Below are 13,859 nucleotides of genomic sequence, written 5' to 3'. Positions count from 1 at the left end.
ACAAAGGTTTAGAAAAGAGAGGAAATTACTCAACAAGGATATGTCCCAGATATCATACTTATCTTTTAATAACTAGATAAATCAACTTTTCTATTCTTTTAATGTTCTCTGTTTCCCTCCAGGTCTTATTCTTTACATCCTATATCCCTTTATCAAGCTTCTTTAGCCATCTTAGTTGCTTTTTCCTTCATCTTTCTTGCTGCTGTAAAAATTTCCCCAGTGCTTTTCTTTGACTATTTTTTCCTCCTTGTTAAGATCCTGCACTGGAGTTTTCACTCCCACATTCTTCACATCAGTATAAACAAAAAAGATCATATATATCAGTTCCTTCTCCCTGTTGCTCTCTGTCTTTCTGTGGACTTTTTAAAAAGATCAAAATATTGCAGCATTAAACGTACAGAAATACTTTGTTGAAATATATTGGACCAGTAATGGAAGAACTAGTCCCATGGATAAAAGGAGATAATTTGCAGGTGAAAGAATGAAATGTTGAAAGTGTAAGACCCCAAGACTTTGCTGGGATCTAAGCATACTCAGGAGCACTGAAAAATCAGGAGACTTTTTAATTGATTAGAATAGAATAGAACAGAACAGACTATTCCAGTTGGAAGGCACCTATAACAATAATTAAGTCCAGCTGCCTGACCAGTTCAGTGCTGACCAAGTTACAGCATTATTAAGGGCTTCATCCAAATGGCTTTTAAACACAGACAGGCTTGGGGCATTGCCCACTTCTCAAGGAAGACAGTTCCAGGGTTTGACCACCCTCTCTGTGAATAAATTCTTCCTCATGTCCAGTCTGAACAGCAGCTGAAGCAGTTTTGAGCCATTCCCACGTGTCCTATCAGTCCCAGGGAGATCACAGAACCCGGATAGTTTGGGTTAGCAGCAACCTTTGAAAGCCATCTGGTCCAACCCCCCTGCCGTGAGGAGGGCAGGGGCATTCTCAACTAATAAAGGTTGACCTGAGCTGTGTCCAACCTGACCTTGAGAATTTCCAAGGATGGGGCAGCCACCACCTCTCTGCAGCAGTGTTTTACCACCCTGCTAGACCAGCACCTCCCCCTCCACACCCCCTCCTCAGGGAGCTGTGTGATCACCCCTCAGCCTCCAGACTAGACAAGCCCAAAGTCCTCAGGCACTCCTCACAGGACATTACTGCCAGCCTCTGAAGAAATCTAAAGCTCTCCACCCAGCTGTGGAAATGTTCCTGTAGGATTAAACCAACCACAGCCTGGGGGAGCTGGGGCTGAAGCCACGGGTGCTCGGAAAAGCCAGGTCACTCCTGGAGGTGTTGGTGCAAATTGTTCCACGTGAAGCAGCCGTGACTGCTGCCCCATGTCCCCGAGCAGCTGCCAGGGAAGAAAGGACAAGGAAGCCCTGGTGCATTATCAGTGGCACTGTGAGAGTCAGCACAACAAAATTAATACCATCTGTATCCCAATTAAATTCCACTGTTTGTGACAGAGTGCACCACACGCGTGTGGCATCAATTCCAGGGACTGCAGGAACTCCAGGCCTTTTCTGTGAGTGGCAATGTGGCAATTGTGGCATATTCACAGTGGGAAATAAATGTCATTGGGTTTTCTCTAATAGCCATAGGTAAGATCAACCCCTCAGATTTCATGCACTGACCTTTCCCAATGAACCATGCCAGGTTTGGCTCCCCTTGGTCTTGTTACAGCCAAGATGTGGTGGGAGTTCAAACTCTAGCTGGGGTATTAATTCCATGAGAAAGAGATGGCTCAGGTGCTGCAGACCTCTTTTGTCATTCAGAGGGTGAGCAGAGGGTTGGCAGAACTGTGCCGTGACTGTTTTGTTTTCAGCTGGTTTGATTTGGATTTGTTGGCCGTGCTCTGCCCTGTGTAAGTCCATGGAGCATTTAATCATACATTCAGCTCGGGCAATAAAACCTCACATCAGTTCTGCTATTAATTGATTTTGGAAGTCAGCTGCTGGACTGGAAGTTACCATTGAGCTCCAGAAGTGAGAGCCTGATTGAATTGCTGGGTTTACAGAATAGATTTGAACATTTGGCAGACCCTCTTTGGGGGACAGTTGTCGCTAGTGGTGCGTAAGAGCCCTGGAAGCCCTCCTTGCACAGTGGAATCATTAATAACCCAAGCTAAACTGTGAGCTCCTGATTGTCAGGCAGGGTGGAAGGGGGGTTATCACTTACAGGCATCAGCAAAATTGATTATTGAGACCTGCCTGGATGAAGCAGGACCACAGAGCTTGCAGGCTCCTTCCTCGGGCTCTGGGCAAGGGCAGCGATGCTGAATGACAGAAGGGTGGCTTTATTGGCAGTTCTGGCACTCACTGCTGAGGGAAAAGCACTTGCAGAAAGGAGAAGCAAGCTTTCACTGGAGCAATGTGAAGGCTGCATGGTTTGGTCAGTCTAGCTGCTGGAGCTGCAGCTAAAGAACCTTGAATTTGAGCCAGTGCTGAAACTGGGAGAGGGTAGAACAGCCGGTGAGCATGGGTTGGAAAGCTGGAACTGGAGCGTTGCTTTGAACCACCTCAGCCAGGTGACACATTGTACCAACTTTGCTTTCCAAAAAGGTGCCAGAATGCCCAGGAAGGATTAAACTGGTTTTGCATCTTGTTGGCCTAAGGAATGGAAAGTGAGCTCAGTTTCATAGCAGTTGTATCCAGCAGAGCCTCATGTGTGAGTGATTTCCTTTGTAAGGTGTGTGGCATCTGCCAAAAATCTGAGCTTTATAGCACCAAAAGCAGTAAATTACTTTTCTCCCAACTTCAGATAAGCATGTAATTAGGATAAACTAATAGTGCTGGTGTTCTTTTGTCCCTGTTAGAGATGCCAGCTGAGCCTTTTCCCCTCTCTGCTTGCAGGGTACCAGGTCGCCTACCGCCTGGCCAGCAGCAGCCCCAACAAGTTCACCACGGTGGAGGTTGGCTCCACAGTCCGGCAGTTCACGGCTACAGACCTGAGCCCAGAGTCAGCCTACATCTTCAGGACATCTGCCAAGACCAGGCAGGGCTGGGGGGAGCCTCTGGAAGCCACGGTGATCACCACTGAGAAACGAGGTAATGCTTGCAAGCCATGGGTTCAGGGAATTTGCGTGCCTGCCCTGGAGCCTGCACTGCACTTTGGGGGATTTTAATAGCAGGCTTCGCCTCCTCCTTCTCACCCCATAAACCTGCCCCAATCCATGGCAGCATCATGATTTGAGAAAGCAAGGCAGACTTTTATGAGACACAGTTCTTCTAACCTGCCGGGCTGTTGGAATTGATTTTTCCATCAGCTGCTATATTGGCCATGTGCAGCCTCCTTTTGCAGTCAGATGGTTTTTTTTTTTTTTTTTTTAGCTCTCGTTTTCTAGAAAGATTGCAATCTTAAGAAAGTAAGTGATGGATGAATTATATTGATTAGGGAACGCAAAATGAGAGGCAGTGGTGTTGCAGAATTTCTCCACAGCTCCTCCATTGTGCCTCAGCCCTGACCTAATGTGTTTCTAATTACTCTGGCCTTTCACTGCCACACGCTCCAGTAGAGCCTTTGCATCTGGATTGCCCAGACTTTTTCTGCTTCTTGCATCAGCCATGAAATGGTTATTTGCATCCTGACTCTCCAGACAAGTTCTGCTCTGAAGGGAATCTAGAAGGTGGCATTTATATGTGTGTGTAAATGAAACCAGATGCTTTGATACCAAATGTACCAAAATGTGAAAGACGTGTAAGGTATTACAGGATCTGCTCTGCATCACTGCTTGTTTTTAATGCTTTGGCTCAAGGAACTGCTCATTCCTCCAGTTTTAGAACTGATCTGTAGAGCTTCAGTTAAAAAATTTGCATTTTCTACTTGTGCATGAAGATTTTAAATTTTTTTTTATTCAGAGCTAAAAGAGAATATAGTGCTGAATATTGGTGGAGAACAAGAGCGTGGGTTTTCCCCTGGTCTTGCACATAGGCCATGTTCCACTGCAAAGAATGTATCTGGTCTCTTGAGGTGACAAAATCAAAACAAGCCAGGGTAACTCTACCAGCACCACTGGGTTTTGTGCTATGTCTGGATATTGATATTTTTTAAGTAAAATTCTCCCTCAAAAACTAGAACCATGCAACTCCCATGCCATCTAAAAGTCACAGTTCAGAGAAGAGCACACTCCAGCAGGTCTCCAGGCCAGACTTCCACAGACGTCTTTCAGCTGTTGTTAGAATTTCTTCATGTGTTTGTGGGCTTGCTCTTGGGGCACTCTAATGCAACCAATGACATTTGCTTTTAATTCCTAAAGTGTTCCTGATAAACCATCATTTGTTTAAAGTCCTTTCTACACCTTGCACATAATTTATTGCAAGAGTAAGGATCTCCCATTGTATTTGCCAACAATGTCTTCCTCATTATTTTTCTTTTAACATTTCTAAGAGAGGAAGTTGATGCTCAGCTACCAACAGCAAGAGCCTGTGAGGTGCATTTCAGCTACTCCTGGCCTGTTTGGTTGGGTTTAAAATTCCCTCTGGCAAAGCTCTGCAGGTCATGTGCAGCCTTCCCAGTGCATAACAGTGCAGTCCTCAGAGAAAGAACCTCTGAAGATGTACTAGGAAATTGGAACTGCCTCTGCTGAAGGTACTGTCCATCAAAGAGATTTATCAGCTCAAGGTTTCTCCCACCCCTGTCTGATTGCTGTCAAAGGGGAGGATCAAAGCATGACATGTAGAGGCTTCCAAAAAAACTCCACCATGCCAAAAAAAGTGAATTCTCAAAGCTCGGGGCCTCCCCTGCTCAATAAAATGTGCTGAGATTCCCCAGACTGTGAACAAGGATGCACAACAGCTCAAGGCAGAACTCCCAGCTCCACTGTGGGAACAGTGACCCCTTGTTGCTATCAGTGCTTTAGGGTTATCTTGAGTACCCAAATCACAATGTAACATGATCCCTTTCTCTTTTTGATGGACAACTCTGCTGGGTCTCTACGTGCTTTGCAACCATAAGTCTACTAATCCCATATAAAATATAAAGACAACAATGTGTTTTCTCACATCAGCAAGAATTATAAAAGGGGATGATAAAGAAATGTATCCAGTGCAGCTATTTTGCTAACAAGAAATTAACCTGAAATGTGTATACATGACAATAAATATTCTAGAATGAAAAGATATCTAATTCCTGTTAATAAATATGTATTTAATATCCTTATAGTCCTTGATACTAAGGTAGACAGACACAAAAATTCTCTTGAAAATTAACAAAATTAGTCACTCTTGCCCTTGTAAATTCCTTGGTTAATCCCAGTATAAATCTTTACGTTTTGCAGTGATGCCTGTGATTTATAGATCCTAAGTTATATTGTGGCTGTATTCTCCAGAGCCTCTACTGCAGTGCTTTGAATCTACATTTCAGAATATTCAACATTGGTGATCAGGGCAGCACTGAGTCAAAAAACTGAAATGTAGCAAGAAATTAAAAGTAGTCTATAGAGTCATGTGGCCTTTCAAGCCTGCACTGACAGTCTCACCTTAGCATTTGCTTGTGGCTAAACTCCCATAAATAAACTCTTTATACTAATGGGTTTGTACAAACAGTCAGGGAGTATATCCTGCAACACGGGAGATTTTAAGATCTCCCATTAGCAGTAGAAGGAAACCAAATCATGGGAGACTGACTGCAAGATCTGACCTGCCCAAAAGTGCAGAGCTTATCAGCAGAATGTATAAAATCCCTGCATGACTCTCCCTCCCTGGCATGGAATAACCCCACGTCCCTGTCTCTGCCTGTCAGTGTAAGGCACTGACCTTTCGCGTCGTGCTGCTGCTCGCAGGCTGCTGGCACCCAGGGCTTCCTCCAGCTAATAGCTTACAAGTCTTTGGGCACTGATGTCAGCGAGAGCAGGCTGCAGAGAAATGCCAAAACATGCTGGAAATGGTTGTAGGGGATGGCAAGGAAATGAAGCGCTGGCCGTACGGAGCTGTGAGGAGTCAGGCAGGCAGAGGTGTGTTTATGGAAACAAGTGCTGATGAAGTTGAATTGAATTGCTTCTCAAAAGCAAGTCACTGCGGTGTCTCCAATCAATTTCTGCTTTATTACATGCCACACATTTTAATCAGAATCAATAATCTTCATGATAAACAATTAAACAATTATTCCTCACTCTATAGAGTTTCTCTATTGAAATCGATGGAGTGCGGAGACGCGGTGACGGGAAAGGAGATCTGTAATGAAACAGTTGGGGGCTGGCATGCTTACACCTGCATTGCCATTCCCTGCTCATCCCAGAGGTGTGAGGGTAATTACTCTGGAGAGATCTCCCTCAGCACTGGCTGGTTTGACTTTGCAGGTTCAAAGTTAATGGGTATGAAGGGAAGAGTTGGGGGGCACTGGAAGGAACCTGCACCAGGTGCTCCAGCCCCAGCTCTGTGCTGGTTCCAGGCTGGGGTTTGGAAGCAGCAGCACCAGGAGCTGCTGATGCCTCCTGGTTCCTTGCCTGGTGCAGGAATTCAGCATCATCTGTGTGTGCTTGGACTCTGCCACACAACAGCCTATTCCAGCTTGCCCCTGCCTCTTCCTCATGCCTGGGGAAAGAGGACCCTGCACAGCACAGAGAGAACGGAGTTCCTGGTACCAAGTAGTAAGAACAGGTTAAAAAGTGAGCTAATTTACACACAGAGTCTGTCAAAAGAGCAACTGCAGCCAGAAGCACAGCTGAGTTTCATTAAATATTGCCTTGGTTTGCTTGGCTGCCAGTCCTGATGATTCTTCTTTAACCTGCCAGGTCAAGACCCCCTCCCAAGTTTGAGGTCCACTGTGAGGAAGGTTTATATCCTGCAGTGACCTTTGATGCAGGGAGATAAGAATCAGTTTTACTGCTTCTCCTTGCAGTGGAAGGTTAAGGAATGGGATGGCCGTATACTTCATGTGGCAAATCCAAAAATTCAATGCCCTTTGGCTTTGCCACTGTGAAAATCTGACCAGGCTGTCTCATTTTACGTTGTTTTGAATTTCCTCTCAAAGCAGCTAAATTATGGTTTGATTGCAGAACGACCAGCACCTCCCAGGCAGGTGATGACCCCCCAGGGCGACGTGTCCTCCCGGAGCCTGGTGCTGACCTGGGTCCCTGGCAGTGATGGATCGTCACCAATCCGATATTTCACAGTCCAAGTGCGGGAGCTGCCACACGGAGCCTGGCAAACCTACTCCTCCTCCATCAGCCACGAGGCCACATCCTGCGTTGTCGAAAGGTACCACGTGATCCCAGGCTAGCACAGAAATTCCCATACTTCCCCACTAGTTAGGAAACCAAAACAAGCATCACTCAGCTTCATGTTCTTTTTGGGGGAGAGAGGTTAAGTGAGGCCGCTGCTCCCATTTCAGAGGTGGTGTTATGAACAGCAGTTGAGAGATTTGCTGAAGGTCATGCAATAAATCTAATTAAAGTTGGACTGCAGTGCATCTTTTTGAAGCCTTTCCTGGAAGCTCAGCACCACAGATAACACTACTCAGGCTAAATCATATGTAGCTACACAGTGCTCTGTAAAATACAACTAGTTAAAAATCCTTTCAGTAGTGACTGATGTTAAAATCCACTCCGAATGCTGCATTGCAATTATCTCTATATAAGCTTTTCCAGATGAAATGAGAACCATTTTTATCTGTATTTTCCATACTGAAGTTTATAGATAGCATCAGAATGTTTAAACTTTGTTATTCAGGCTTCATTATATCCTCTGCAATACTGGTGTAATTAAAGTCCTTGTAACATCAGTAGAAGTAATTGAATGTCTACGAGCAGGTACTTGTTTTGCTGTCCATTTCCTCTGCTGACAAGCCAGTACAAATCAGATTATTTCTAAAAGGCTGCGAGCTTTTAGGCTGCAAGGTATTCCGAGCATTCAGATACAGATTTTTTGGGTCTGTTATTAAAAGCATTGGTGGCTGTGGTATATGGCAGCTCACTGGTTGTGTGCCAGTATCTTTCCAGTCAAAACATGCAAAAGCAAGGAAACCATCTATGTCACTTGTACTTGACATTGGCATGACTGAAAACAAAAGATCAAAAAGGATGATTCACATTAATCAAGTTGCTGTAGGTAAGTAATTGTCCTGATAGTGTGGCACTACTGAAAGAGATTTCTTCTCCCCCTTGCTTAAAAGCACTTTCCTGTGGATTTCCAGAAGAGTCATGGATGTGAGAGTGCTGCCCATCAGAATGCGTTATCCTTGATGTTTAATCATTCCTTACAAGTAACTTGGGTTTGTAGTCAGTGTTCCATCTGCCAGTGGATGGTTAGACACTACCAATTAATCAGTGAAATCCCCCATAAGTTACAGCTCTGCATTTCAAACCTCTGCCTGCAACTCCAAAGGCGGCCTCCCCTTCACCTCCCCCGCCAAGCCAAGACAGAATCATCTTTGCAAGGTTATGTCAGCTGGAAATCACTCTTCGCATATCTTAAAGCACCACATAGATAAAAGAGCTGCAGGGAACCTGTTGTCACCGTCTTTATTAAATAATCCAAGTAATGGCATTAATTTGGGGTTCAGCAGGAGCAAAATGCACTGATCAAGTGGTGTGGATGTAAGGGATTAGTCAGGAGCTGGCACTCTGAATTCCAGAGCCTGCTGGACACTGGCTGACCCTGGGCACGTTTCCTGCCTCCTCCCCACCTGCCCTGCCCATCCGTGCTTGGAGGATGGACTGACCCAGATGGCTTTGGAGGATATCTCAGCAAAGCACCTTGAAAGCCAGGCTCTGCACAGCCACGCAGAACTCAGATAGCAAGCCCCAGTCGTGGGCTGCTCCCTGAGCTGTAGCTTCAGGTCTGTGTTCTGGTGGTCTCATTTATTCAGCAATAAATGAGTGTTTCTGGGAACTCAGAGCAGGGGTCATCTGGGAAGGTGCTGATGGCAGCAGGGGTGGGAGCACCTGGGCAGCTGGGGGAGACTGCAGAGAAAAGGTGATGGGGAGAGGAGACAAACTGCTCAGTGACTCTGGTGGGCAGTGGGCAGGGTCTCTCTGGAGGCAAGTTGTGATGAGGGAGGGAGATTTCATCCCCTTTTCAGCCTTGCTTTCCCCATTCCACAGCCTGAACCCGTTCACCTCCTACAAGCTGAGAGTGAAGGCCACCAACGACATCGGGGACAGCGACTTCAGCGCGGAGACAGAGGCGGTCACAACCCTGCAGGATGGTAAGGGAAGAGAAGGCACACTGGGGGCTCCCCAGGGCTCCTGGAGCCACTGCAGGGTGCTCTCCATGGAGGCTGGAGTGAAAACCAACAGCCAAAGCAGTTTTGTCCACAGGAAGTTGATACAGGTAGCAATGAGATATGGCTGAATTAACAGGCAGCCTTTAAGTGTCCTGCTGTGCCCTCTGATAATGAATCATACTTTCAGGAGTCTCAAAATGGATTTAAACTTCATTTGATTGGCTTCCAAACTCTGCACTAACCATTATCTTTGCAGAAATTGAATAATTTACAAGACAGCATTAAAAATAAATGTAGAGCCCTGCATACATTTGAAGAAGTTTCTTCAATTGTTTTCCCCTCACAATCCACGTCAGTCTGCAGAATGGCAAAATTGCTGAGGTATAAGTAAGAAAGAGTATGAAGCTCCTGGAAACATGAGCATTTAATCCTGCAGATCAGGACTAATAAACTGTGAATGACATTGACAAGGCTTTTATTTTTAGCCTTAGAGATCAGCTTCTAATTCCTTGATTGTATAAAGTCAATGTCTGAATGCAGAAGTAGCTCTGATGTCTTGAATGGAGAAAGGAACTCTGCAAAGTAGGAAAAGCATCAGTATGTGCTTTGACCCTGGGAAATTGGGTAATCCTGGGATACATACATGGATAAATATGTATATGTGGGTGCTGTGAGGTGTGGGGTCAATCTCTTCTCCCAAGTAAGAAGTGGTAGGACATAAGGAAATGGTCTGGTTGCACCAGGGGAAGTTTAGATTGAATATTAGGGAAAATTACTTCACTGTAAGGTTTCTCAAGCACTGGCAAAAGCTGCCTAGGGCAGTGCTGGAGTCCCCATCCCTGGAGGGAATGGAAAGCCATGTACATGTGGCACTTGGGGACATGAGTTAGCAGTGGGCTTGGAAGTGCTGGCTTGATGGTCTTAGAGGTCTTGTCCAACCTAAATGATTATATATATAACCATAGAGCAATTATTTCCTACAGAGCAAGGAGTGATGAGTTAGAAATGACACTGAGATATAAAAATAGGAAGCCATTTTGCCAGGGAATGTGATCTTGAAATCAGAAGACCAGAGAGAGGACAGAGCTCATCCCAGAGTGTGGGATGTTAAAAAGGAACCCATTTAATACCTGACCAATGTGCTAAGCAGCCCCTTAAAGGCATCCTGACTCTCCACCTTCCTGCACAGCAGCAGCAGGGTCGGTGCAGGCTGTAACTGGTGCTAATGAGGCAGCACTGACTCACTGTTTTGGAATTTAAAATTTCATTTTAAGTTGTCTTTGAATTTAGCTACAGCGGATCCAGAGTTGTGCTTGGCCTCCTCACAATACAGGTGGGAAAAAATCATGAAAGCTTCTCACCTCCTCAGCAAACTGAGCATTTATTCTGCTGTGCAACTCCAGTCCTGCCACTTGAGCATTGCACTGTGGAGGGCTGTGAGCTCCTGATAAGCCTTTGCTTCGTGTCTTTGAGCTGCTGTGGAGTGTCTGGGAGGCCATGGGCACAGGAAAGGGTTAACCTGTGGTAAATCAAGCTGTCCTGACTAAAATAATGTGTGGCTATGTGACACACACTCCTAAATTCAAGGCAGGCTTGCCCCAAAGGTGGCAAAAAATCTCCTGAAAAATCTGGGAGCAGTTTTCTCACCCTTTGGAGCCAGCACACGGCTGGTTAAAGTTCCTTACAGATGGGCATCAGGTGGTCTGTGGGCAGCTGGCTGCTGCAGCTTCCTGCAGGTTTATGCCCTGAGCTTCTCTTACTCTGCTCAAGCTGCCAAAGCCCCAGGCAGAGCAAGGGATGTAAGAGGTGTGCCTGGCTTCTCCCTGGGCTCCAACATCCACATCCACCATGCTGCTTTTGGGACCCACCACGAAGCAGCTGGGCTAGATTTCCTTCAGCAGTGAAGAAAAAGAACTTGATGAATGAAAGAAAAGCTGTCCCTTTTCCACCCTCTTGCTGTAACTGCTTTTGTTTCCTTTTTCTCTTGTTTAGTTCCAGATGAACCACCCAGTTCTGTGGTAGTAACTCCCCACACGACTTCCTCTGTCCTTGTGCAGTGGCAGGTAGGTAAAATGAAAAATTCTGATGTTCCTGTGAACAATTTTTTGGTTGCTTTAACTTGTTGAATTTAAGGGTACATTGCCAGGGACATTTTCTTGAGCTGCAAGTATTGTACTAACATTGAAGGACTGCAGCTACTTCCTTATTTGCCTGATCTAGCATAAATTTTAGTGATGAATGGAGATTCCTGTCAGTTGCTTTTACTTTGTCCCCCACTGGGAGGTAAAGGGGTGTCTGTAGCCATGTCCAAGATTGTTTCTTGTCACGTTTTCCTGCCCTTTCATTGCTCTCCATGGTTGTGCATCTTTACACAGAAAATACTCCACGGAGCATGGTGTTGGTAAGATCAGGTAATCAAAAGCTCACGTTGTGCACAGCCTCCTCCTGCTGCTGGAATGATCAGAAGCCTGAGATCAGTGCCTGAGATCCCATTCATACCTCTGAGGAGCTCCACATGCCCTCTTGACTCTTGGAGAGGGAAACATTGAGTTTCTTCAGAGAAAAGAAAGGAAGTTTGAGCTCTCTGCAGTCTCTCCGGGTTGGATGGGGAAGTATTTGTGTCAAGTCTGCATTTTATATTGGCATTTCCTCTGCCTTCCTTTATCTCTCAATCCTGGCCTCCTGGGAGATGCAGGAACATTTTGTGATCCAGTGCCTGAGGTTTCTTTTTGCAGAGTGGGCATTAATAGAGGCACCCCACTGGGGTGCTGCACGTTACCCATAACCCATCCTGGAGAGCCTCTGCCCACCTCCTTCCCAGACAATGCCCCCACACATCATGAGGATGACTTTGGACAGATTGCATTATAGTGAAAAATGTACATATGCATTTACAGTACAGATGGGACTCCTTGCATTTTTGGAATAAAAATATATGGATGAGGGTGTGTTTATTGGTGTGCAGCAGCACTTTCAAATCTGCCTGGCTGTGCTGCTGGGTGCCTGGCCCCAGCTCACACAGGAGAATCCTGAGCAGCAGCGTTGCTTACAGCCTGTTGAGCAAATAGGAGACATGTTGAGCAGTTTTACCAGAGGAATTATGGACAGATGCAAATCTACCTCCCCACCTACAACAAGAGCCCCCAGCAAAGGGGAAAAAAGAGCAGAAATAGAGGACAAAGAGGATGTGAGGCACGATGGACCACAGAAATAAACGTTCCCCCAGCTGACTGATTACTGGTGTGTAGTTAATGTGAAATAGGTGGTTGTTTAGGTAATTGGATGCTTTTCATTTCATGAAAGTGAAATGGGGTTGTTGTGCCAGAGCCATCTCGAGGGAGTTGTGGGCGATTATATGTCATTACCACATGTATATTAATAGGTCCTGGTAATTCAACCGTACTATATTTTTCAAATAAACAAAAATCTTGAAGTCCCACAATAGCCTCCAATTAAGAGGAAGTTTCACAGCAGTGTCTAAGAAATAATGTAAACTGAAAACAGCAGTCAAGCTAAATGGGAGAGTGGATTTCCAAGCAAAGCTAAATTTTTTACTTTGAGCTGTGTTAATAATTCACAAAACAAATTCTTGATGCACTATCTGGGCTTTCAGCTGCTTGGTCCAATCAGTCCATTATTTTTAAATTTAAAGGGGGAAGAAAATAAGTAATTTCCAGTGAGGTCTGTTGTATCAATAATGCAGGGTTGTTTCAAATGTTCTGGAGGATGTTACACTTAACATCAGGATCATGTACTGTTCTGCTTCTACCTTAGAGAGAACAATTATTCAAACTTACATTTCAGTCTTTATTTATTTATTTCTCTTTAGAAACAGCACAAAGATATTTCTCTTACTTCTGTACACCATTATGGGCTGCCACTCATAACCATTTTACCTATTTCAGCAGATCCCCCAGGCCTTTCTACAAAATCCTAAATAATCCATTACATCAAAAGCAGAGTTTTGTCCACAGAAGACAGATAGGAAGGGGAAGACCTGACCTTTTAGCAGAGTACCCTTTCCAGGAAAGAATCATCATTTCCATGGCAAAAAGAGAGACAGTTTGCAAGCTATTTCTTTTCTGAGCTTTCCTGTCTCCTAAATCTCAAGGAAGGAAAAAATGGAGAATCACATGATAGCATAAAAAACCAATGTTTTATTTTTATATATTGTTTTGTAAGAAAACAATAACATCAGTGTTGGGTCACAAAGAGAAATTAAGCTTTACTTGTAAGGCTGTTACGTGGCAGAGCAGGGAGTCACAGTCTTCTCAGCTTCAGCAGGGTTTTCCTTTTAGAGTTATGCAGGATATTCCACTTCAACTTTTTTTTTTTTTCCCTGAATTTGAAAAAAAGTTTATTAGTAATTAAAATAGGAAAAGTCATAGGTAGGTAGTCATAAGTAGGCGAGGACACTGCTGTGCTGTGGAGCCCTCTGCAAGGGCACCATCAGGGCTAAAGTAACTTCAGTGTAATACAGAAAACAGAAAGTCAAAAGATTTCAAAAAAAAAAGAGAAAATATCAGGAGAGAGATACTGATAATTTCCAGTAACCCCATCTCATCTTCTTGCACAGGAGAGTGTTTCAGCTGGTCCATGAGCAGTAACATCATGGGGCAGCTCTGGAGGAACCTGGCACTTTATTTGGTCTATTTTCTCAGTCCCTTGGACAAGGGGCTCTCAGCCTGAGACTAGG

The 13,859-nt window shown here is 44.9% G+C and overlaps 1 protein-coding gene across 6 annotated transcripts in view; it reads left to right on the top strand.

The window, feature by feature from the left end:
• The window catches only part of SDK1 (sidekick cell adhesion molecule 1), a 383,849-nt gene that overhangs the window by 316,048 nt on the left and 53,942 nt on the right, over positions 1-13,859 (top strand). For all 6 annotated transcript variants that reach the window (XM_041462308.1, XM_041462312.1, XM_041462313.1 and 3 more), the window contains 4 exons: positions 2,854-3,048; positions 6,996-7,197; positions 9,042-9,145; positions 11,156-11,226. In XM_041462308.1, the coding sequence (XP_041318242.1) occupies positions 2,854-3,048; positions 6,996-7,197; positions 9,042-9,145; positions 11,156-11,226 (572 nt within the window). The remainder of the gene's footprint in view (positions 1-2,853; positions 3,049-6,995; positions 7,198-9,041; positions 9,146-11,155; positions 11,227-13,859) is intronic.

Source organism: Pyrgilauda ruficollis, unplaced genomic scaffold (assembly GCF_017590135.1).
Source record: "Pyrgilauda ruficollis isolate IOZ18807 unplaced genomic scaffold, ASM1759013v1 scaffold16, whole genome shotgun sequence".
Lineage (NCBI taxonomy): Eukaryota > Metazoa > Chordata > Aves > Passeriformes > Passeridae > Pyrgilauda > Pyrgilauda ruficollis.
The sequence above is the reverse complement of the archived record's forward strand: the minus strand, read 5'-3'. Positions and strand labels throughout refer to the sequence as shown.